This window comes from Hylobates moloch, unplaced genomic scaffold (genome assembly GCF_009828535.3).
Source record: "Hylobates moloch isolate HMO894 unplaced genomic scaffold, HMol_V3 SCAFFOLD_16, whole genome shotgun sequence".
Classification (NCBI taxonomy): domain Eukaryota; kingdom Metazoa; phylum Chordata; class Mammalia; order Primates; family Hylobatidae; genus Hylobates; species Hylobates moloch.
The window spans coordinates 48,919,405-48,945,292 of NW_026652291.1; the positions used below are offsets into that span (position 1 = coordinate 48,919,405).

The following is a 25,888-nucleotide window of genomic DNA, read 5'->3' on the forward strand; positions in this document are numbered from 1 at the left end:
GGAGAAGCTCCACTGTCCTGGCCTCTCTCTGACCCCTCACATATTTCCTCCTGTAGGATGTAGGGACTGATCCGACTGGGGAGTTTGGGAGCTGGGACTGGGCCTGCAGCACCCTCCCTTTTCATCTCCCTTTCTCCTGGAAGTCAGCTACCCACAGGAAGCACTTGTCCAGGGCCAGAGTCTATCTCTGTGGCACCAGTGGGGTGGGAGAGACATGGGAAAAGGCCTGACCTGCACAGCACTGCCTATGACTAGTGGGTAAATACGTCTATTCTGGGATGCCGGAAGAGGAAGCCCCCTTGGCTACAGATATAAGCTGCATTTTCCAATCTCAGTATTATCAGTAATAAAAGTGATTCTCCTACCCGTTGTACTGTATTACCTTGTTTCTCAATTGATTCAGAACTCAGGTGATCAAGTAGGGTATTATTTATTAGGCTTCCTGAACACACACATACGCAGACTTGGTTTCAGCTGTCAAAAAAGAGCTATTGACATTTACAGAGATTCTATTATAAGTAGAAGAAATACTCTAATCTCAGAGACTGCTGCCAAAGAAAACAGAAATACGGTTGCTCTTTTGCCTAGGCCTGGGACTGGGGAGGTAAGAAGTAAGAAAATATGTTGTTAAGTGCCCTCAATTACAATTCATATTGCTATTAAAAAAATTCCAGGAGAAATGCAGTTGTACCTATATTTGCAAGCACACACACATACAATGACTGACTTAAATCTACTTTACATTTACTTTTCTATTTAACAACTGTGTTAATTAAACACTGCATTCTTTTTATCCTAAAAAGAGGCCTTAGCTGTATTGACTCAATAATTTAACGTTGATTTATAAAAATGTATATAAAATTTTAACTATTCCTCAAGTAATTTGCTCTTCTACAAACTTTATGAAATGCAAACTTGTACATTCTTCACAAACTTTCTGGTCAAAGGATATATCCAAGTAAAACTTACCACACCCATGAAAAGTGGTTTTGAAATATCTAAATTTGCTCTCCAAGCAAAGAACAATGAATAAATGCAAAACATTCCAGTAAAAAGCCATATTAATGATGGATTCTGTTTGTCCCTACAAAAAATAATAAAAATATGTCTAAAATATGTAGATACATGAATGTCAAATATAATATCACAGGACTTTAAACTATTAGATCTATAAAAACTTTCCATTTTTAACTAGGAGCAAAGAGAGATTTTGGTTTTTAAAATCTGAGTTGAAACAAATAACCAAAATATAATAATAAACTTGAACTACAACTTGGGACTACGCAGTAAAGGATATAAAGCTAACATTTACAGAAGAAATGCAAACTACTGATTTTGTTAAATTTCAGAAGTGATCAAAAATAGGCAAAATAGAAATATTTTCAGGCTTGAAATAATAAAGATTTAAGAACGATATTATCTCAATGTTGGTGTGAATGCGGTGGTATGACAATATATGTTAGTATAATCCTTCAGAAAAGTTAATTTGGTAATATCTATATCAGAAGCCTTAAAAATATTAATAATCATTGGCTCAGTTATTTGTCATGCAGGCATAAATCTTTAAGCAATAACCAGAAATGTAAATAAAGATTAATCCATAAAAATGCTTTGGTATTACTTGTAACAGTGGAAAAAGTGGAAGCAATCTAAAGACCTCTCAATAGAAGAACAGTTAAATTAATTCTCCTGTGGTCATAGAATGTTCTACTATATAGACATTTAAATGATTTTAAGTATTTTTATAGTATGAGAAAATGTTCACAATAAAATGTTTGTGTCAAGTAAACAAAACTATAGATAAATGTACAAATATACATTTACATACAAATACATACATTCAACAGACTAGATCATAAATGAATAAATTAATGGAGATTTACAGTGCTACATTTTTCAGGGTTTCTTTTGTCATCAGGGATCACTTTTATTATCAGAGGAATTTAAATAATTATTTCTTTTTAAAATCAGCAATAATAATCGGTTATAGCAGAGTAAGGGATCAAACCTGAAGTTTAGGACATCAAATGACTGCCTACTTAGACATAATATAATGCTCAATTTCTTGAAATCATTGATTTAGAATCAGGATAAAAGTAAGAAAGCAATACACATTTATCTTAATAGATAGCTAGGAGAGTCATTTATTTGGAGTATAAAATAATACTGGCAATGTCCTACAGTGACATATTGAAAACATTAATTCAATTTATGAACATAGAAAAATAACAGAAAAAGGAACTGTATTACTTACTTTCTTGCTAAACATATATTTGCACAAATTGCAAGGGCTTGGATGTTGAATGAGAGTTCAGTCCTCATATTTGTTACTTGAGAACTGCAAAAAAACAACCTAACTTAATGTTGGCAGGAAACAAATCTGATTAATTCCAAGTAAAATATTCCTTGTAGGATACCATTGATTATACACTGAACAATCATAAGAGCTGGGGTCAGACTTTAAAATTTTGTCTTTCAGAGTTGGAAGAAAGTGCAATAGAAACAAATAGTTCCAAGACGTTTTCCAGTGGTAACATTTGGTTATCAACTTCCATAATTTGGAATAGGATCAGAACAAATAATTCTTCTGGATTTTTTATATTGGTATACTGTATAGAATATCCCCAACTCGTTTGGTAGGAAGCTGTTTGAAATGAGTTTTTGAACTTTTTTCTCTTGGCAATGTAGACATGGCCTCCAGTGATTTAGCAAATGATAACAAAATTAATTCAAATAGCTTTCTGGAGATCTAATATGAAGAAAATAAAGGCCATGAGAGATAATTCCCAGCCATTCTTTTGTGGGTTATCTTTTTCCTTAAATGGTTCCCTTGTTTTCTATATTATTTGTTTTGGTTCAAGAAACATTTAAGCAATCTCAGAGAAATGTATTTTTTTTCCTACAAATAAACTAAATTCTTCCAGTAACTCATATGCATTTTCAGGTATTAAAATTTGAGTTCTAGAATAGCTTCTGCTCTAGCTGTCTCTAATTGTTAAAAAAGAAATGACTCTATATATCATCTCAAAGAACTTTCTTCTCCCTGCCGGCAATTTTACTGGAGAAAATGTGATACCATAATTATAGAAACCATACAATGTGCATTTTACTAATGAAGACTCATCTACTATGAGAAGATATCCTTACTCATTTTCAAATATACTTGAAAAATTGATTCTAGCATGAGGCCCATTTCAAACCATTCTTCAAAAGGAATGAAGTCAGTCTCAAAATTAATTCTTGGAGATCTATTGCTTAAGTGTAAGCGCTGAAAGATGGTCACTGCCTAAGGTTAGATTCAATAATTTCCTTGTACAGGGTTGCAATTTAGAGATATGCATGGGGAAAAAATTTAATTTGCTTGACTGGAAAAGGGTAGATGATTAGCTTCTATCATTTTGAAGGATTTTCTCATAAGTTAATTATGAGTCGCCTTTTTCAACATCCCTGCCCACCTGAAACAATTAAAGACTAGACATTCTCATTCAGGGAGTGCTAAGATTATGCCTTCATTCTACATGATGACTTGGTCCACACAAAAGTGTGGGTGTGAGTGGTCATCACTTTTGTCAAGTCTTTTTTCTGGGTATACAGCCTGCTATTATTTTAACGTAAAGGAGGCCTTTAAGGGTCCCAATAGATGACTTTCATGTGCAACTAATAAAAGTTAGTCATATGGTCTAGGATTACTCTCGAGAGTTCTTGGGAGTTCATGTAGGGTTTGCTAAGGCAAAAGATATCAGTTATCCTTAATACTATAATGATCTCTGGAAGGTAGATAGAAAAGAGCAGGCAGTGAGTCCTTCTGCCTGGAGCAAAGCAGAATAAAATGAAAGCTCAGAGACATTGATATGACATTTGACTGTCTTTATTTTTTTTATTTTTTGAGATACCGTCTCACTCTGTTGCCTAGGCTGGAGTACAGTGGCATGATGATGGCTCACTGCAGCCTCGACCTCCTGGGCTCAAGCGATCCTCTCACCTCAGCCTCCTGAGTAGCTGCAACTACAGGCCCTTGCCACCATGCCTGTCTATTTTTTTTTTTTAATGTTTTGTAGGCCGGTTGTGTTAGCTCACTCCGGTAATCCCAGCACTTTGGGAGGCCAAGGCAGGTGGATCACTTGAGGTCAGGAGTTTGAGACCAGCCTGGCCAACATGGCAAGATGCTGTCTCTACTAAAAATACAAAAATCAGCTGGGCATGGTAGCACACACCTGTAATCCCAGCTACTCAGGAGGCTGAGGTGGGAGGATCACTTGCACCCAGGAGGCAGAGGTTGCAGTGAGCAGAGATCTCACCACTGCATTCCAGCCTAGGTGACAGGGTAAGACTCCTTCTCAAAAAAAAAAAAAAAAAAAAATTTTTTTTTTTTTTTTTTTTGCAGAGTCTAGGTCTCACTATGTTGCCCAGGCTGGTCTCAAACTCCTGGGCTCAAGCAATCCTCCCACTTTGGCTTCCCAAAGTGCTGGGATTACAGGCATTAGGTACCACACCCAGTGCCATCTTTATTTTTGAAAAGAAAAGTGAGCTTCTTGTTACATTCCCCCAGCGAAAATGAGAAAGCCACAAAAGTCTCACACATAAAAAGAAATATTTAAAATCAATGGTGAGAACCATCAAAAGGTTATGTGAAAGTAACTGATGGCAGGGAGATATTTCCAAGATATAATGTAAAGTGAAAAACAGCAGGCTAATAAAACAGTATGTTTACTATGATCCTACTTTTAAAAAGAAATAACAATCTTAAAAATATTAGAAAAATATAGTCATTAACAGATTAGTAACAGTGGTTATCTCTGCATGTTGGATTTATAGGTAGTTTTAATTTTCTTATTTTTGCTTACCTGTATTTTCTAAGTTTTCTATAAAGATTATGTACCTTTTTTGAAGTAGAAAAAAGAAGTTGTTTAAAAAGAAAGGAAGGAAGGATGGCTGGAAGAAAGCAAGCTAATAAGTAAATTACACCGAAATTGTGAGAACTCATAAACTGCCTCACATATGAAGTTGAAATACTCTCCTCATAGTTTTTTTTCAAACAGCCCCAAGAGTTCCAAATTAGTAATTAGTTAGGACATCACTTTAGTGTTGTAGAAACCTATTTTCTTCCAAAATTTTGTATCAAGTTGGTATGAATATCTTTCCACTTGTCTTAATCTGTAGGTTTTAAAGCAAATATTAACCCAGTTTTCAAAGTACACTATTAAAATAATATAGATGAAAATATATTTGCTTAAGCCAGCTCTAATAAGGTTGGATGTTAAAAATATGTAAGCCAAAGATAGAGCTTATGGCAAGGAGAGCCTGAAGAAGTCATAGCAGACATTATATAAATTGAGCTCTGAAATACTAAAAACCAAAATAACAAGAAAATAGTTGTTCAATTGAAGGTTGAAACATTTTAGTTCTATAAATGCTCTATATAGTATTCTAATATTCACCGTTGTGTTTATTGCTCATTTTAAGCTCAATCTTATTGAAGGAGGTGCTAAAAATATTTGATAGTACAGTCGGCCCTCTGTATCCATGGGTTCTGCCTCCGTGGATTCAATTAACCTTAAATTAAAAAAAAAAAAAAATGGGGAAAAACTGTCTGTACAAACATATACAGATGTTTTTTTCTTGTCATAATTCCCTAGACAATAGAGCACAACAACTATTTACACAGCATTTACATTATACTAGTTATGATAAGTTATCTAGAGATGATTTAAAGTATACAAGAGGATGTACATAGGTTATATACAAATATTATGCCATTTTATATCAGGACTTGAGCACTCATGGATTTTTATATCCTCAGGAGTTCCTATAACCAATACCCCATGGATACTGAGGGACAACTGTAAATACAAACAACTGTTAACTGTAGGGGTAAAAACTACTTCTCAGACGTACTTTGTTACAAAGAGATAAACTCAGAAATCCCTAAAATCACTTAAAGGAACTAACAGAGAATTCATTTTAAAATAGTTTCAAATATTTCATACTCACAGCAATATTTCAGACATACTGGATCCTATTTCAGATTTGGCCTAAACACAAAAGACAAAAGTTTATCTGCACAAGCATTAAACTGACGCTTTATTAGGCTATTGTATTTTAATAATCTTGACTTAAAAGATTCGGATTTTCTTAAAAAAACTTATTTTAGGTTTCGGGGTACATGTACAGGTTTGTTACATAGGTAAATTCTGTGTCAAGGGAGTTTGGTGTACAGATTATTTCATCACCCAGGTAATAAGCATAGTACCCAATAGGTAGTTTTTTTGATCCATTCCCTCCTCCTGCCCTCTGCCCTTAAGTACACGTGTCCATGTGTACTCAATGTTTAGCTCCTACTTATAAATGAGAACATGTGGTATTTGGTTTTCTGTTCCTGCATTAGTTCGCTTAGGACATTAACTCATTCTTTTTTATGGCTGTGTAGTATTCCATGGTGTATATGTACCACATTTTAAAAAATCCAGTCTACCGTTGATGGGCATTTAGGTTGATTCTATGTCTTTTCTATTGTGAATAGTGTTGTGATGAACATATGTGTGTATGTATCTTTATAGCAGAACAATTTATATCCCTTTGGGTATATAACCAATAATGGGATTGCTGGGTTGAATGGTAATTCTGTTTTAAGTTCAGAAATCGCCACATTGCTTTCCACAATGGCTGAACTAATTTACGCTCCCACCAGCAGTGTATAAGCATTCTCTTTTCTCCAAAACCTCATCAGCATGTTTTTTGACTTTTTCATATAATAGCCATTCTGACTTGTGTGAGATGGTATTTCATTGTGGTTCCAATTTTCATTTCTCTAATGATTAGTGACATTGAGCACTTTTTCATATGCTTTTTGGCTGTATGTCTAAAAGATACAGGTTTTAAATGTACAATGTATCATTTCTCTTCACTCAAAGTCTTTAGTTCAGAGTCTTACTGAATTTTTAAAGAGAAGTCAGTGAAAACTAATTTGGACATCCTTTAGGAAGAATTTTAGAAGTAATAATTGGCAGGCTGGGTGCAGTGGCTCACGCCTGTAATCCCAGCACTTTGGGAGGCCGAGGTGGGCGGATCACGAGGTCAGGAGTTCAAGACCAGCCTGGCCAACATGGTGAAACCCCGTCTCTACTAAAAACACAAAAAATTAGCCGGGCATGGTGGTGCACGTCTGTAATCCCAGCTACTCAGGAGACTGAGGCAGGAGAATCACTGGAACCCAGGAGGTGGAGGTTGCAGTGAGCCGAGATCGCGCCACTGCACTCCAGCCTGGGCGATAGAGTGAGACTCTGTCTCAAAAAAAAAAAAAAAAAAAAAAAAGATGGAAAGGAAAGAATATTTGGCTAGAAATCAAACTATTCCAGCAAAAATGATTTACATGTTAATAAATTAATAACCTTTTTATACTTCCATTATAGACTTTCCTTAAGCTCCTTATGAGCACTTTGATTAAACTTCATTATAACTTGTTCATCTATAATTTCACAATTATGTATGAATTATAGAAATTTGAAATCTAGAATGGTCTTCAGACAATATTTTTATGGAATAACCAAAATAAGTAAAGCAGAATATAAATGTAAAGTATCAAACTCTCTAAGTCAAAATAATTAATATTTTTTATTATGAAACATCTCCTACACATAAAAAACATATATAATACATCTTTAAGGGTCAAAGAACCTTTTAAAAATCTACAGATCCAACATTCAAGAAACAGAACTTCACTGGCCAGGCGCAGTGGCTCACGCCTGTAATCCCAGCACTTTGGGAGGCCGAGTCGGGTGGATCACAAGGTCAGGAGATCGAGACCATCCTGGCTAACACAGTGAAACCCCGTCTCTACTAAAAATACAAAAAAATTAGCTAGGCGTGGTGGTGGGCGCCTGTAGTCCCAGCTGCTGGGGAGGCTGAGGCAGCAGAATAGTGTGAACCCGGGAGGCGGAGCTTGCAGTGAGCTGAGATCGCGCCACTGCACTCCAGCCTGGGTGACAGAGCGAGACTCCATCTCAAACAAACAAACAAAATAAAAAAAAAAATTTTTTTTTTTTTAAAAAGAAACAAAACCTCATCAATATCATAAGGTATCTCCCAAAGCCCTCAAAAACTTTTTCTTCCTTATCCCACAGTAGTAACTACTACCTTGAATTTGGTGTTATTTCCCTATTTTTTATAAATATATAGTTCCACTACTTTTGTATGTACCCTTGAACAATAGATTGTTTAGTTTCGCATGGTTTAGAGTTTTGTGTAAGTGGTATTATGTACTAAATACTCTTCTGAGACTTGCCTTCTTAAGTAGGACACAAAAGTACAAATCAAGAAAGAAAAACCTGATATAACTGTCTATATGAAAATAAAAAATCTTCTGCTCATCCTTTCATTTTTCAGATAATCTTTACTGCGACTATATTTAATGTGTTCCTCTAATATGTCTTAGGAAAAGCAAGGCCTTTTGAACTTCTTTGGAGCACACTTTCCATTTAGTGAACTCATGAGGCATTTACAGATATGTCTTGAGTTTTAAAAACTAGACACTAACATAAACACTGTTCATGAAATATGTAAAAAAAAAAATAAATAATAATAAGTTGTTTGGTCAAAGAAAATTTTTAAAATTGAGGATTTTTTTTCCTTCGATCTTTTCCAAATAGTTTTATTCACAGATCAAGTACCCATAGTGACTCACTGCTAACAAGACTGAAATGCTTCAACTGCAGGTGGAAGACTTTTTAATGACTGCTATCCTAAAAAGTATATTCAGGATATACAACTACATGATGTTAAATTAAGTGATTCCGACTTTTTTCTAACATATATCAAAGGCCATATTCCAAGGGGCAAGTTTGTTAAATAACCAAAATAAATATTTGATCCACTGTGATTGATAAATACTGTTTTTTTAATCAAGGCCCAGGCAGAGCACTGAAGTTTTGCCACTTGTTTCCTTAGAAGGGCTTTAAATCTGAATTTACCAGGCTGAAGGTTCCATATTCTTCCCTGAGAAAATGTGTCAAAAATCCTTGCAGTGTTGTCTGGTCTCCCCAGGTCCACCGGGCATGATTAAGGTAAGATGAGATAGGAAGGTGGACATAGGGCAGCAAACCAGCAGAGAAGTACAGGCTCAACTTCAACAAAGAGCCCAGGGAGAGTTCCTGCATCAGAGCACATTGGGTGGTATAACAATGTTTATTTTAGTAGATTCATCCTGGAACTTCAAGAACATATCAAGGAAAACATCAAATATGTTTACTCAGAGCTGATCTCCCAATTTATATTAAGTCACCACAGAATACTATGTTAAACCTTCTGATTACTATGGATTACTAGAAAATTGCATCAGCCTGAACTCCTTTGCATGGCAAGTGAAAGCTGAGTGAAGCAAATAATATTAGCAAAGGCTCATGAGTATCATGTTTATTGCATCACTTACATTTAAAACCATGTCATGACAAGCAGCATTGCACAGCTAAGATAACCTGCTTGGAAGTGATTATGTGCTGTTTGGCTGATTTTGAATATGCCCAAAATACAATTCTAAGACCAATTCACTTCGTCATCATCATTAGGAGTAGACTTCAACTATATATATCATTATGATTATATGTTGACAATTATTTCAACAAGGGTTTTGAACATTTCACAGAAATGTCTGGCATAAATGAAACTAGCTTTTATATAAACTCCAAGCTCATCCAAATGCTTTTTTCCCCTCAATTTACATATAGGATAGAGTATTAAAAAAAATTAGTTGTTATGACAATGCTGCTTCATATACCTTATTTGGGAAAATATATTTCTCATTTGTAAATACTTTTCTTAAAGGACAATATCGACAAAGTTTTATAAATATTAAATCCAAAAGAATACGAATTCTGATATATTCAATCAATTCCTGTGTATCTGAACCAAGATTCAAACACTGCTTACTTTAGTAACTGGGAAAGGTGGTTCTCTCACAAATATTATATTTGGAAATGGCCAATTTTTCCTTTACGAAAAAGAGAAATTCATATGTGAGAATGAATGTGAGAATCAAGGTTCACATTCACCAGAAGTAGAACAAGCAGTTGATTTATATTAGCATTTTCAAATAAACATTCTTAATTGAAAATGAAGTGTTTTATTACAGTACTGATTTCGTTTGAGATTTCTATAGCAGTGATGCATAAAAAATGATGGCATGAAAGGAGTGTAAGAAATAACTAATCTAACAACATGCCTTTGCTATTCTTAAAATTAGTTTTAAAGAAAGTAAATGCTTATTTTTGTGCAGTTTCTGCATATTATAAAATTGAATTTAGAATGGTAAGATGAGTTGCTGCAGAATTTTCCTTTTGTGTGAGAAATAAACAGGGAAACAATTGCATGAGAGCTATTGCAGAGTTGGGGAATAAGTGGCTCCTAATCCTAACTGCACATTAAAATCACCTGGGGAGCTTCTTAAAAATACTGATGTCTGGGCCTCACCCCAGATCACTTAGAATTATTTTAGGGTAGAATCAAGTTTTAGCATAAATAAATAAATACATACACACACACACACACACACACACACACACACACACCCCTATGTATGTATATACCTATAGATACACATATACATATGTACCTACATTACTGTGTACATATGTACATCTGTGTATATATACACACAAACAAACACGAACTTTTTAAAAGCTTCTCAGATAAGTAAGCAGCCAGGGTTGAAACCAGTTGACTCAGGACTTTCTGTTCTGTCTCAAATCACCTCCCAGTGAGATCCAACTACCCTGTTACTTCATTGGTAGGCCTTATTTTCTAGCCTCTGCTTTTTAACTAATGGGAAATAAAGAGTCACAGTTCTCACGATTTCATCACTCTCTGGTAGCTTACCTCAGTACAGGGAAAACAGGCCCTTAGTCCAGGCTCCAAAATTATCAACTCTGAATCCTCCATGTCTTACAGAAAGTATATGCCTCTCCTTTCAATCAACTAACATGAAATATGTGCTGAGAATGCACCCCTCTGATGTCTGTTCAGGTCAGAAGCCTGGCTAAGATGACTGATACTAGAGGGAGATGTATCCATCCACCCCCACTGATTCACAAGAGAAACATCTGGGCCTCCTTCTCGTATTCCATAGAAAAGCTTCACTGAGTTATATTTTGTATCTCCATTTTTAATCAAGGGTTTATATAATAAAAGGCCATATAAAGAACTTGCTATATACACTATAACCACCGTTAAAGACACTGCCTGTTATGCTGTTTAGTAAGATTTACGTAAGGACTTACATGATTGACTTCACAAAATTCAGTGACAAGGAAAAGTTCTTTCCTGTCAACTGCTATGTTTCCTTTTTACTTATTTTTTATTTATTTATTTATTTTTTTTGGAGACGGAGTCTTGCTCTGTCACCCAGGCTGGAGTGCAATGGCGCGATATCGGCTCACTGCAACCTCTTCCTCTCGGGTTCAAGAGATTCTCCTGCGTCAGCCTCCCGAGTAGCTGGGACTACAGGCGCACACTGCCAAGCCTGGCTACTTTTTTTTGTATTTTTAGTAGAGACAGACTTTCACCATGTTGCCTAGGCTGGTCTCGAACTCCTGAGCTCAGGCAATTCACCTGCCTTGGCCTCCCAAAGTGCTAGGATTATAGGCATGAGCCACTGCACCCAGCCCCTTTTACTTACTTTTTAATCACATCATAAAAATTTTATAACCTCCGTGTTACCCTTTTTGCTTTACTGTTAAGAAGCTAAGAAGCGAAATGTTTTCAAGTATAGTAAATATAGTTATCTAAAGCTTTGGTATAATTATTTCCCTATTTCTAGATAATAATTTTATTTGTTTTATATGTTTTCTATTATAATTCTGATTATAGCTGGGTATAATGAACAAACAATAAAAGGATAAGTAAAGTTGAGTTTGTACACAAACAAACAATAAGGTAAAAAGACTCTAGTGCTGGCTTTGTATATAGACTATTTTAACCTCTGGGTTCCTTAATCTCGCATTGCCTAATGAAGTAATTTTCCTATGTTGCTTCATATTGCCATTTTAATTAACAATCATTTTTTTCTTTCAGAGAAAGAATAACAATAAATCATTTTTAATTCTAGGGAATCCGTTTTGAGAAAACAATACTGTTACCAGAGATTTTATTATTTAGTTCACAATAGCAGTGATGTCTGTTTTGTTGAGAGCTGACTCTTCAGCACCTGGAGCAAGCATATGGCACAGGGCAAGGACTCGGCACACAGTTAAATAAATGAAGTATGATGGCACACCACTCTGTGTTTTAGAATGTATAAAATGATAATTAAGAAAATTTGATATTGTTGCTTTAAGTCCTTTTAGCCTACTTTCATCGAGATGCTATTCAGAATCAGTCACAAAATTATGGAACAGGCCAGATGCCACTGCAATCAATACCGCATAATTTTTGTAAATCCTATTTTTTTCAGTCAATATTGTTAGGCCCTAGGGTTATTTATGCTTTACATGAAACCCAAGAAAAAGCCTGAAATTTTCTCATGACAAAAATGTTATATTAGACCTAAGTAAAATATTGTACATTTTTATTTTTACAAAATTCAAAAACTTACCTTCTTTTTTAAAAGTTGAAAGAGAATCCAAGGTATTATGCACAAAACATAGAGTATTATTGTGTGCTGGTTACATAAACTGAGGCCACAGCAGAAAGCACCAATTTTAGCTATCTGAAAATAAATTTAAAAAAAAAAAAAACTAAGTAAAAAATTCACCTAAAACTCTAAGAACAATAATAAAAAGCCATTTTTATATCAAAACCAAGCATTTGTATCATAAGTTAGGTTAAAATCAACCTCTTTAAGATGCAAGCAGTTATTTTAATAATCATTAATATTTGTTACTATTATTTTTATTAATATTTTCCACGTTCTTCAAATAATTGCAATTTGATCTTAAATAACTGTTTTCAAACCAACTTTTAGAAAATCCTGTATGATAAATAGGTAAGTTGTAATAGTAATAGGGTATTGTGTAATGCTTATTCAAGTAAAATCTGTAATTGAAATTCAGCAATTGTTTTTTCTCCTATTAAACAAATGAAATAGAGCCACTTTTATTTAGAAACCTGGTTATCACTGGGTGGTGTTTTTGTTTTTCCAACATGTGTTAGTTTCATAACTGGCAAAGGTTCTCTCCTTGACCAAACTCAAGTCAGGCTCCTCTGAACTCTTCCCAATTAGGTCCTGACTTTTGAGTTTCCATGTTCATCTCTGCATTGTCCAGTTTTAGCATCAATCCTGTCAAGTCAGTTTAGCCAGAACACTAATTCTCAATATCCGATCAAGTTCTTCATCCACTACCATTCCCTAGGTGATGTCTGATCACCCTGGCTTGCTTTCAGCAAGAATTCAGTCAAATCTCCCTTTACCACTGATGTTTCCTCTCAGTAATTTTCCATCGACTAACTCCCACCCTGCTCCTTGGCTATAAATTCCCACTTTCCCTTGTATTTGGAATTGAGCCTGATTTCTTTCCCCTACTACAAAACCCCATTGCAGTTGTCCCTATACCTGAACCTGAATAGTGTGCCTTCTCACTCTTTAAAAAGTGAATTGAATAATTTTTTAACATGATCAGACATTTTTTAAGCCAAAAACCCCCTCTAATAGCATCACAGGAAACCACATATAAACCATGATGTTCTTTTGTTTCTATACTCTTTAACAACACAAAGCTGCCTATACTAAGATGATTTGGCATTTCCCAATGTGTAGACTGTAAGTTCTTAGAAGATAGGTTCTTTCACATGTCAAGTGATTTTGATGATAGTGTTTACCTTAAAGTTCATTGTAATCTCTTCTGAACTACTTCATGGTTTACATTTGACACTCTTCTTTTAGTTAAGTAAATTACAAATTTGACCTTTCTTGGCAATTAAGGAGTGAGTCAATGTATCCTAACTTAAGGGGGCCAGTGTAGAGCTTGGCACCTTCTGATAATATACACAAACAAATGATGGTGAATTAACCAACAAGCCTATCTTTCCCACCGGACACACAGGGGATTTTATAATCCTCTAATTCTCCAAAAAACTTTTGAACTCTGAGGGAAGAAAAGTGCCATGTTTTATAAGGGCTATCCTGGTTCCATCCATAATAAAAAAAGACTGAGATCATTTTCTTTCTCAACATGCTAGATTATCCCGACGGTAATCAGAATAGATAAATGGTATTTAAGCCAACGTTAAAAAGAAATACATCTGTCTAAAAATTAAAACAAAAACTGATTTCACTTTGATCAAAATAGGTTACCTTTGATCTCTCCTTAGCAGTTGCTGCTTCCTCAAAATGTACAGTAAGAGCCATAAGCAGCCCCACAAACAGATTGTTTAAGCTAAAAACCTCTGCTGCAATGGACCACTGCCATGTTAGACGAGAAAATGAAAACACCCCCGCAGCAAGGATTCCTCCAGCAGATGAGCCAGAAAGCCTGCAAACACAGATAACATGAAATCTTCTTTCCCAACAAAAAGAACTAACTTTATTTTCCTTTTGGTAAACCGTACCAGCAGAAACTATGACAGTCACCCAGCACTACTCCAACACATTATATGGTTAATACATTACCTCATATAATAATTTCCTTCAACAAATTTTAATTAGGAAGTTCACATGTTAACCTATTAATGAACAAATAAACTAACCTATGGCTAGAATGAGGTTCAGTCCTCAGATGTTAACTGCTAGGATTCACGCCAGTTCAGAAAACCTGAAGACACAGTAGCTAGAGAGAGAACAAACCTGTGTCATTTTCTTGCTCTATCCATGAAGAAGGATGGTCTAGTTAACACCTAAATGTTTGATTGTAAAAATTAATAAATGAAAAAATATTTATTCAGGAAAATACATTCTCACTTCAGGTAGAATGTTTGGACCTAGGTACCTTCTATTATCATCTCTCAGCACATGGCAAAGAATGTCTTGATCACAATATTTGATGATTTCAATATCTTATACAGTGCAGTTCTTACTTTGCAAGGGTTTTTTTTTTAGACAATGTTGAAGTTGAAACTAATTTTTTTTCTAAAGAAGAAGATGGGAATGTGAATTTCAGTAACACCAGAAGAATCAGATGCTATACTTAGAAACAAATTTCTCACCCACAAATGCCAACAAAACCCATATCATTTAAAACAATCAGGAATCTGGATCTCAGTTCAGAGATTTGATGTGAGACTGGTAGTGTGGTTGAATTTACTAGTGCATATCAAACCAAAACAACTTTCTATTTCCTTATTAACCTAAAACTATGAAAATGAAAGCTATTATGAAATGCCTATTTCTAATAGTGTTAGAAAATTCAGCAAGCATTACTGCATCTAACAATTATATTCTATAGCTCCAAACCATTAATTTTCAACTATATTCTTTTGTATAAAAAGTTACAGAGTAGTTCTATGGCTTTAGTCAATCATTATTTTTAAATGATTAAATAAAAATCTCAATATCAGTAAACCTGTTTTTACTTTGAGTTTCTGTTTGCAATTTATTTCTGTTTTCTTTCTCTTATAAAAATCAGCAGTTTCCCGTTTCTTTCAGCTTCCCATTCTTCTAGTGATCCTGATTCAACACATTATTATTTCTTCCTTCCAAATTACTTTCCTGTCTACTCATTCCTATTTGTATTTTTACTGCCTTAAACTTAATTATTTTAAGAGTTCCCTAATTTGTCTTCTGTTTTTCAATCTATTCTACAATATAACATCATATCAAGTTTCCTAAAACATACTCTTTATGACTACCCAGTCCAAAAACTTAAGGACTCTCCGCTGCTTCAGGGATAAGTTCTAAATCAGTCAGCCTAGAATCCAGGCTTCCAATAAATTGGATCCCACTCATTCACTAATGATCAACATTATTCTCTCCACCAATTAGTCAGGCTCATCAAAATTTCCTAATAAGACATGCCTATGCCTAGCACTATACCTTTGCTCATTCTGTACCCCTGATTCTAAAGTCCTCCCTGCTCCTATTTATTTAAATCCTACTTCTTTCTCAAATGTTTCTTCAGTTCCTAGGTTTTTAGCCCATTCTGTACATCTATAGTATTTAATTGTCTGTAACAATTACTTTAACATTGTTTTTGAAATGTGAATTGGAGTTAAATTTCATTTATATTGGAAGTATCTAGCCCCAAACACACAAAGGAAACTTACTGAACGAGAGAACAAATTAAAGTATTTCTAACATTTTTAAAGGAACTTCTAAGTTTCATATGCCAATATTATTTAGGAAAGTCAGCATAAGATACAAGATTCCTTCCTCTATTTAAAACCGAAATTAGCATCCTTGGAGAAATGGCTGATTCTAGAGCCGGGGTAGCTCTAGCACAAAATTAGTCTGAAACATCTTGTGCCAGAAAGTAAAGAAGTGCTCAAAGAATGATGGGGGCATGACAGAAGGACACAGGAGCCAGCTTAAAGAGGCTCCCACTGGGCAAATCTGGGATAATTTAAGCATCAAAAATAATTATAGTAATAGCTTGTAAATCACTTAATTCATAAGAAACCATGAATCTAGTGATGTAAATAAATAGGTGAGAAGGACATCATTGGCCTTTCCATAGAAAGTCACTAATAATTGCAGAAGAAATGATGGAATCAGAAATCACCATTTGGCAGCCATCTTAATAATAATCAAGGAATACCAAAACTAGTGGGCAAAAGTTTTGGAGTAACAGAATATGTATAGTCTCAAGGTACCTCCTATAAATAGATGAATTACCAAGGGAAAAATGGTAACTTCACAGTGGTGAAAACTGTCAGACACAATCTTAACCACAGGAGCAAAATTAACAGCATTACTAATAGGACAAACATCATATGCTTCCCAATCTCTTCTAGTGAAAAGAATACAGCATCATTTCTACAACATTCCTGCAGAAATGTGTTACCTGAAGCTAAGCAGAATAAAATCCTGATATAAATGAATCCTCAGGAAGAAAACTCAACATTCACTAATCTACAATGATTTTTAACACATATTATTACACTCAGAAAGGCATCCTAACGCATTTGAACCGCTGACATTAAATATTAGAATTATGAACTACGTTAACTGCTTTTTCAAATATTTCCTAAGCTTTTAAAAATTGAAGAATGTAAGGTCAAATTTTTGACTTCAATAATATTTATCTGGTTATCTTAGATTGTTACACAAAGTTAGGTACATAAGTAATTTACTGAAGACTAATCCCATATCAGCAAGGTCTATAATCTGAATTCTCTCTCTCCATCTCCCCACTAAGGTCAACATGATTTTGCAATCCATGTACTGTTTCACCTGATTTTCCTTGGCATTAGAGAAATAATGTGAGACCGCTGGGTAAAATCGTAGAAGACAAGGTAACTGATTATGAAACCAGTAATGGAAATCAAATCTAAAATCTCAACCTTTTTAGCATCAGATGAACTTGCTCGGAAATCAAACTAAGTCTACAGGAATTTGCCTTGTAGTCCTAATGTATTGCACACAAAAGCGTAGTGGATCTTTCAATTTGTTTCCCAACAGCAGTGTATGAGTCTGACTTTTCCACATCCTAGTGAGCACTTGCTATCTAGCTTTTTAATTCTAGCCATCCTAGTCAGTGTGAAGTGGCATCTCACTGAGGTTTGGATTTGCATTTTCCTAATGGCTAATGCTGCTGAGCATCTTTTTCTGTGTTTATTGGCCATTTGTGTATCTCCCTTAAAGAAATGTCTATTCAGACCCTTTGCTCATTTCTTAAATTGGATTTTTTTTAATTATTGAATTGTAGAGTTCTTCCCAACTTCATTTTACTATGTTTCTTTTCGGCAAACCACAGCCAGAGTCACCTGCTTGCAACCAAGAACCCTGACTGAAACACAGTCTTCCCTCTTTAGTATACTTCTCATTATTTTTTCAAGGAAAACTGTGTGAAGAAATTCTGAAAATAAAATGCTCCTGTTCTCCTAGTCTTGTGCAAAACAGAAGAGTGGAGGTATGCCTCTAAGAGCAGAAAGTCATGTGTACGTCCATACATAGGATATACAGAATACGAAATGTTTTGGAGGAACTAGTATTCATGTTTTCGTACAATAATCTATATGGGGTAAGCCTGTATGAATTTCTTTGATTTCAATAGGATTTTATAAGTCAAACTCTGAATGCTCCTTAAAATGTACATATTTCAACACACTGCCTTTAAAAGTTTACTTTATGACAGTTAATATGTAGGATATTTACTGCTTATTTAAATGTTGACCAAATTGTCTACTGTATCTGACTATCATCATCTCTTTTCATTTTGGAAGAAAAATTATCCATTAAGACCCAAATGACTTTGGATTTTTGCAAAGAGGATGATAGATAATTTAAACAATAGATTCTAACGTTCTCTAAAAAACCTGAGATGCTTGAACTACCATTTTGTATGGGCTTATGTTGGATTTAGTCCAAGTAACACATACATGTTTAATTGATTCTGTTTCCAAAGATAGGTTCAGCTAAGTCTTCCAAATCAGGAGGTTTTTTGTTTGTTTTTGTTTTACCTTTACACCTTATCCAGTTAAGCAGCAACGAAAACAGACTGAAGATCATGAGCCAGTTTATCAGAGCTATATGTATAATAAGACTCCTCTGCTAACACAATTTTTTTTTAAGTTTACCTTATGCTAAGACTCAGAATCAATCAACAGTTACTTGTTGTGTAACATATACAAACTAGTGGATTAAGAAGTTGAGATAACTTGAAACATCTGTTATGGAAAAATTCCACAGCTCAAGAAGGGTACACACAAGGCTTTGTAGGTAGCAATTAATGCTCAGCTGAGTTTGAAGACTACAGAGACTGTGGAGATGGAGCAGCAGCGTCAGTACACATGGCTGTGGGTAGGTCTGCAGTAGCCTGAGCCAGGCTTTATTATAATAATAAAATATTATTTTATCCTGGAGATGCTGGATAGAGCCATCCTTTGGGGTTTTACTAGGTGAGAGGGACAGGAGGGCAAAAGGACAGGACAAGAGTGGGAGTTAAAGTAATGAATCATGGGGCCTAGACTGAATAGCAAAGGAAGTAAAGCCAATACGGAGCTAATGGAGGAGGTAAGAAGGATGAGCAAAGGTTTGTGGGTGCCAATTACACCGCAGACAGTGTGAGCCATCAATGAAATGGGTGAAATGAAAGCTAAAGTCATACCAGGGAGTGAAAAGTGGATTGGGGAAGGCAACATCAAATTGCTGGTGGATGGAACAGGCCAGTTAAGCAAGATTAGACTCTACTGTTGAAAGCAGCCAATGATGGAACAGAGTTTTAAAAAGCTGTTCTCAAAATCCTAAGATTTTCAATAAAACTAAGTATTTGTCCTGAAAGTCTGCCAGTAGTTGGTACATGTGCACTAGTAAGTCTGCAGGCTGAGTGCAATGTAGAAATACAGCTCTGTGGCCCAGTGCCATGGCTTCACATGCATGCTACTAAGGAGCCGTGACCCCCACGTCAGGACACAGCAAGTCATATCTGTGATTTGTGCTGACACATCAAAGGATGACGCCAGTAGTGATAAGGATGATGATTTTCTGAAGACTTTGAAAGTCTTCAGTTAATTCATTGATTCTGTAAGAAGACAGTCTCATTATATTGCTCAAGTCATATTTCCTATGCATTATCTGAGCATACTTCATTTCACCTTAGTGAGACAAAGATAAATGACTACAAAGCAGGTTGGCATCAGGGATGTTTTCATGAAGACACATTTCAGGGTAAGGGCTAGGCTCAGTATCAGCCTCACATGTCCACATCTGCAGCCTCTACCTCTCTTCTCATTGTAGCCTTCTATTGAAATTGCTCTTGCTGAGGTCCCCAGTGACAACAGGCTTTCTGGACCTCTCTGCTGTGTGGATCCCTGTTGATGACCACTCCCCTTGACACACTTTACTGAGTTGATGTCTGGGACCACATATCCCCCTGGTTTTCCTTTTTTCGCTCTGCATCTTCCTTCTGTGTTTTTTTTCTGAATGTCTCCTCTTTTTCCATTAGTTTCTTTAAAGCTGGTTATTTCCCCAGATTTCATTCTCAGGCAATTGCTTTTCTCACTCTACACACTCTAGGTGGTTAGAGTAACTTTATCCACTATCTTGATTTCAACTGCTAACCACAAACTGAAAAAAACAGATCTGTTCCCCGCACTGCACTCTCCTGTACTGTTGGACTTAAATATCTCCAACCAACTATGGTACACTCCAATGCCGGTCCAACTCTGGATGCCCCACAGAACCTCAATGTCAACATGTACAAAATTAATTTCTCATTCTCTTTTCTAAAAATGATTTCCTACTCCTGTATTCTCTATCTTAGTGACTTTCATTATCTACCAAGTTAATTAAGTTGAGAGACCTAGTAGTGATCATCAAAGCTTATTTTCCCTCTCTCTCTCTGTCGAAAATAACACATCCTGCCAATTTCATTTCATAATAATTTTTAAAGCTAATCTTCCCTCCATCCATACCACCGCCATCCCATTTTAGCTATTATCATCACCTCAGACTCAAACCAATCCAACAACATGGTAAGCCATCTGCCCCCAGTCCTCTCCTTTAATGATATAATATAAGCCCCTCATCTGACATAAAAAACCTTTCATAATCTGGTCTTTTAACATAGCACATCAAACTTTATGTTTCATCAACACTAAATGACTTGCAAGTCCCTATACTTAAAAGCTGTTTCTCCACTTTGGGGTTTCTTTGCAAATGAGGTTCTCTATACAGGTTGAGGATCCCTTATCTGAAAAGCCTGGGACCAGAAGTGTTTCAAATTTTGGATTTTTTCAGATTTTGGAATATCTTAAGAACACATATCAGTTAAACATTTCTAATCAGAAAATCTGAAATCCAATATGCTCCAATGAGCACTTCCTTTGGGCATCATGTCAGTATTCAAAAAGTTTCAGATTTTGGAACATTCTGGATTTCAGATTTTTTAATTAGGGATGTTTAACCTGTATGTGGAACACTGTTTTGCCTTCACTTTGCTAACTCCCACGTAACTGTTTACAACTCTGTATAAGCATCGTCTTTTGCAAGTATTCCCTGAAATATTTTCTCTAAGACTAGTATACTTGCCCCTTCTCTAGGTTCTCATCCAATTAAACGCAATGAATAGGTATGAAATAGATCTTTCTATATTTATAAAAAAAAAAGACCCTGAGGAATATAAATTTTTAACCGTAACCTAATCAAAACACTATAAAGAAACCAGATTTTAAGAACTTAAAATCCTCTATATAATGTATTACAAAGTCAAAAAATTATTTTTGGACTATTGATAATACTGGATAACCTGTCAGCATATTGGTATACATATATATATATATATATATATAGAGTTTCGCTCTTGTTGCCCAGGCTGGAGTGCAATGGCGCGATCTCAGCTCACTGCAACCTCTGCCTCTCAGGTTCAAGCAATTCTCCTGCCTCAACCTCCCGAGTAGCTGGGATTACAGGCATGCACCACCACACCCGGCTAATTTTGTATTTTTAGTAGAGACGGAGTTTCTCCATGTTGAGCCTAGTCTCGAACTCCTGACCTCAGGTGATCCGCCCGCCTCGGCCTCCCAAAGTGCTGGGATTACAGGCGTGAGCCACCGTGCCCGGCCTGATATATTTTTTAATTAAAAATATATCTCAATACATGTATGTATGCATTCACATATATATGTGTATGTGTCCCTAGAAAAACTACTTGATTTTTTGAAAAACTAATTGTTTCCCATATATATATTAAGACATACTTTTAGTTTTTAATGCCCTCCAAGTAGCAGTGGTTCCTAATGACCTCAATGTAAGTCCAAACATTTTCAAATAATGCTTGATAAAATTACTTATGCCATTATTTGGAAATAAATATTTTTTTAAACTGCAAAAAATTAAGACAAAAGATGTTTTGGTCTTGGGGTAAATTTTATTTAAGAGCCATGTCCTTTATTATCACTGTCTTTTACTATTATATAAATGGTGTCTTGGTAACAAATGCTATTAAGGGAAAAATTAAAGAATTCATTTTAAACTTGTTACACTGATTTTTTTTCTTAAATAAAATGATGTTTGTATGGATAGATCTTCCAGAAACTAAGGAATATTATTTTATCATTCTGTACCTTAATTCGAGTGTTTAAATATTCTTTTGGCAAGGGTATAGAAGTAATAATTTCCTTTCAAAAACTTTCTATTTTCATATTACTTTATTCCTTGTCTATAAAATAAATATTTCAAAGAGAATAATAAAATACAGATTGGGCGTGGTGGCTCATCCCTGTAATCCCAGCACTTTGCAAGGCTGAGGCAGAGGATCGCTTGTGCTTGGGGGTTCATAACCAGCCTGGGCAACTTAGTGAGATTTCATCTCTACTAAAAAATAAAAATGAATAAAAATTAGCTGGCCATGGTGCATATGCCTGTAGTCCCAGCTATGTGGGAGGCTGAAGCGGGAGGATGGCTTGAGCCCAGGAGGTTGAGGTGACAGAGTGACACCCTTGACTCCAAAAAAGAAAATAAAATAAAATATAGGTTCACAGTTACTCATATTGCCTTTTACACATTGATTTGTAAAGAAATTTTCTCAAACTTTTGTGAAATTTCAAACAAACACATCAAATTTCCCATTTTATATTTTATTGAGCCAAACAACAATGAACCCTCCATATCAATAAGACACTACATATTGGAGCTAGAAAAAGAAAGTCAAATGTGCAGAAGACTTTTTTACCTGTGCAGAAATTCAAATGAGGTTGTGATGCTACAAAAATCATAACAACAAATATATCTGAAGGCATATCTAGTCTCACACTTGCTAAGAGAGAGTACTGAGAAGCACTTTTATCATCTGTTTATTATGAGTTTAAAAGAAAGCCATATTCCTATGAGTTTACAGAATTCCTAGAGCTTCCAATTAATCCACTATCCTTTTTCATTACTGGGGCCTTTATTGTCTCATGATCCTGGCCAATTATCATCGCTATCAATGAAGGGAACCTGTGAGTGAGTGATCAGACAAGTTAGTTGCAATCTCTTTTTGGGAATAACTCTAATCAGGAGACATACTCTATAAAAATGTTTCCCCTGGAAAGGCTACAACATGTATTTTAAATTTTTTTGGCAGAGTTAAATTATATAAGTAGAGCAAAACATTATTCATAAATCTTTTGTATACAATACTATTAAATGAATTGGTAGTCCAAATTTCTGACTTAAGTAATCTTTCTTTTAAAAATAAATGGAAGGAATGTCCAACCTGACATTATTTAAATAGGAGATTTAAATGAGATTGTTAATCTGAGCTCACAAAACAAGCTATCTTGTATAATCCATAAAGTCTAAAGTGTAGATGAACTGTAAATAAAACTACACCCAAAATAAGACAGACAATTGTCATCTACCCATAGAGTAAGTCTGATGATTTTTTTCAAATAAAAATGATATAATCAAAAATATGATTGTTTTCACTTGGCAATCCAGGAGACCTATTTTCAATTTCCATTTTATTCTTTTGGGCAAATATGCTTATTATTTTAAAAAAGCAACTAAGGAGTTAATAACATGCTAAAGTAGAATCTTAAAATTAGCCCATTAAAGTGAAAAGCCATTTTTTTCCCACTGAAATTGATTATTACTTCAACCAAACTAAAAGCAAAAGAGAAATTCAAATGAGGTTGTGAATAAATGAGAACTCTTTTCACCAGAACTCACAAATATATGGCTAATAGTTTAAACTATTTTCTATTTTAACTTGAGAACACTTTATGATAAATTAGATATGAGAAAAAATGTTTTCCATTCTCAATCTAATTCTTACAGAGCCCCAATAGAGCAAGGTCAAATGAGGTATTCCTTCAAATGAAATACATATTTTAGTCATCTAATCTGACTTATAGAAAGATAAAAATCATATTAGGTCATATGAGGAAAAGATCACAATCTTCAAACACCACCACTATGATAATTTTAATAACACAACCCTTGTATTATAAAAGATACTCACTTGTCAATACCAATAATCAAAATCAAGTTTTAACACTGTTAGAGAGGTAAACTTAATTCTAAGATCTCATAATAATGGGTGAAAGCACTGATACAGATTATTCAAAATATTAAATCCAAAAGTCATTGAAGTACATTTTGTTTTATATAAATAATTTTATACTTTATATAAAAAATATACTTTACAGTATATTTGAAGTAGATAAATCCTCCTGATTGCTTTTTACTTAGGTTAACAATAAAACCATGTAGTTCACATTCCAGGAGAGCACAGTGTTTAGTCAACAAAAAAGACACACCAAGAGTATGACAGTATGGGAAGGACAGTCAAGTGTTTAAAATCTCACCCAGATCATGCAAATGACAGAAATTCTCCACTGGAGTAAAGATGATGTGATGCTATTAAGCATCAAATGTGAGCATCAGAATTCTCTGCTTAAAACATAACTGTCTTCTTTTTTTGGTCCACAAAATTCATGAGACCTAGATAAGATTCCTAAGAAAGGTACTGATTGCATAGTAGTTTTCTCACTGATGGAATACTATTCATCTGTTGACACAATGGATAAATCACGAGGTTACAATTTACACCATTGACACAGGTTTGCTATTGATAAGGTATATTTTTCTTTCCGCTACACAGTATTTGACTTTCATGTGTAGTCACATGTTTGTCTAACCCTTAATCAAAAGGCAAATAACAGAAACCTGAAATTCTTTCCGAACACACATTTGGCATGCCTCATAAAATTCATGAATGTATTTGTCTTCAGTGTTACTTGCATGCAAAGAACCCAACACGGAAGGTACACTGCCCTACTGTCTATACTGAATGTACTGAGAATTCCTACTTGAGGTGGAATTTGACTGGGCAGGCCACAGTGCAGCATCTGAACGTTACTGTTTAATAAATTACTATTAGTGTCAATTCATAGTGACAACTAAAATAGTGCAGCTGACTACAGGGAAGAGGTATGGTAAGGAGGATAAAATGAACAGCAAATCTACCACCCTTATCCTTCCACGTTCTTATCTTTCTGGGTCTTATTCATGAAAACGACATAAAAGTTCCCTTCAGGCTCATTCATATAATCAACACAATGTATTTCTCTCTCCAGTCTACCTGCAGAATGGTCAAACTAGGGAGCTAAGTTACTGAAAACCTAAGTCCTGCTAAGCCTCCTTCTTTTGGTGGCAGCTCACTCAACATTCTTTCAACAAATATGTTCTGGGTATCTAACATGTGCCAGGTACTCTGTGGGAAAATTATAATGAGGCCACTGAGAGAGCAGTAGAATATAAATCTTTTCATTGTCAAGTTTAGACTTAAGAACATAAATCAATAATTTAGGACATGATATAAAAGGTACATCTGTGAAGCCATCATCACTGAACCTAAAAAAACTTAAAATATTTCCGTCTTTAATGAATTTGCAAATAAGTCCTTTCTTCCACATTTTAGAAAAATTTACTGTCATTCCAGATAAAAACTTACTAAGGTTAGTTCTACTTCATGAGGTTTGATCACAAGGAGAACAGTTTTACTCAGAATTTTCAGCTATATAAATATTCACCACCAGTACTCTAAAAGGGAAAGTATAAAGTATTATTCCTGATTCAAAACCACTACATAAAATTAGAGTAAAAAATTTAAAGCTTTCAAAAAGGAAAAAAGCACAACTAAAATGCAGGGAGTAAGGTTAGGAATAGCTCCCATAAATAAAATGTAATCACACAATTTCCATTAGAATTAAGAGTTGTGCATTAGCTATTAAATCATAAAGCTACTTAAAGTTTAAAACAATTCATTTTATTATACTCCATCAACTTATTCCTGAATATGTGGAAGAAAACATTCAACTAGGCTTT

The 25,888-nt window shown here is 34.9% G+C and overlaps 1 protein-coding gene across 3 annotated transcripts in view; it reads right to left on the reverse strand.

Annotated features, from left to right (window-relative positions):
- TMEM260 (transmembrane protein 260) overlaps positions 1 to 25,888 on the reverse strand; it is a 70,976-nt gene that overhangs the window by 32,907 nt on the left and 12,181 nt on the right. For all 3 annotated transcript variants that reach the window (XR_004252657.2, XM_032179650.2, XM_032179649.2), the window contains exons 4-9: positions 14,279 to 14,456; positions 12,581 to 12,694; positions 8,967 to 9,146; positions 5,992 to 6,032; positions 2,255 to 2,338; positions 970 to 1,084 (exon numbers count right to left, since the gene is read on the reverse strand). Coding sequence is in view for 2 of the 3 variants with exons in the window: in XM_032179650.2 (XP_032035541.1) it covers positions 970 to 1,084; positions 2,255 to 2,338; positions 5,992 to 6,032; positions 8,967 to 9,146; positions 12,581 to 12,694; positions 14,279 to 14,456 (712 nt within the window). In the remaining variant the exon portion in view is untranslated. The remainder of the gene's footprint in view (positions 1 to 969; positions 1,085 to 2,254; positions 2,339 to 5,991; positions 6,033 to 8,966; positions 9,147 to 12,580; positions 12,695 to 14,278; positions 14,457 to 25,888) is intronic.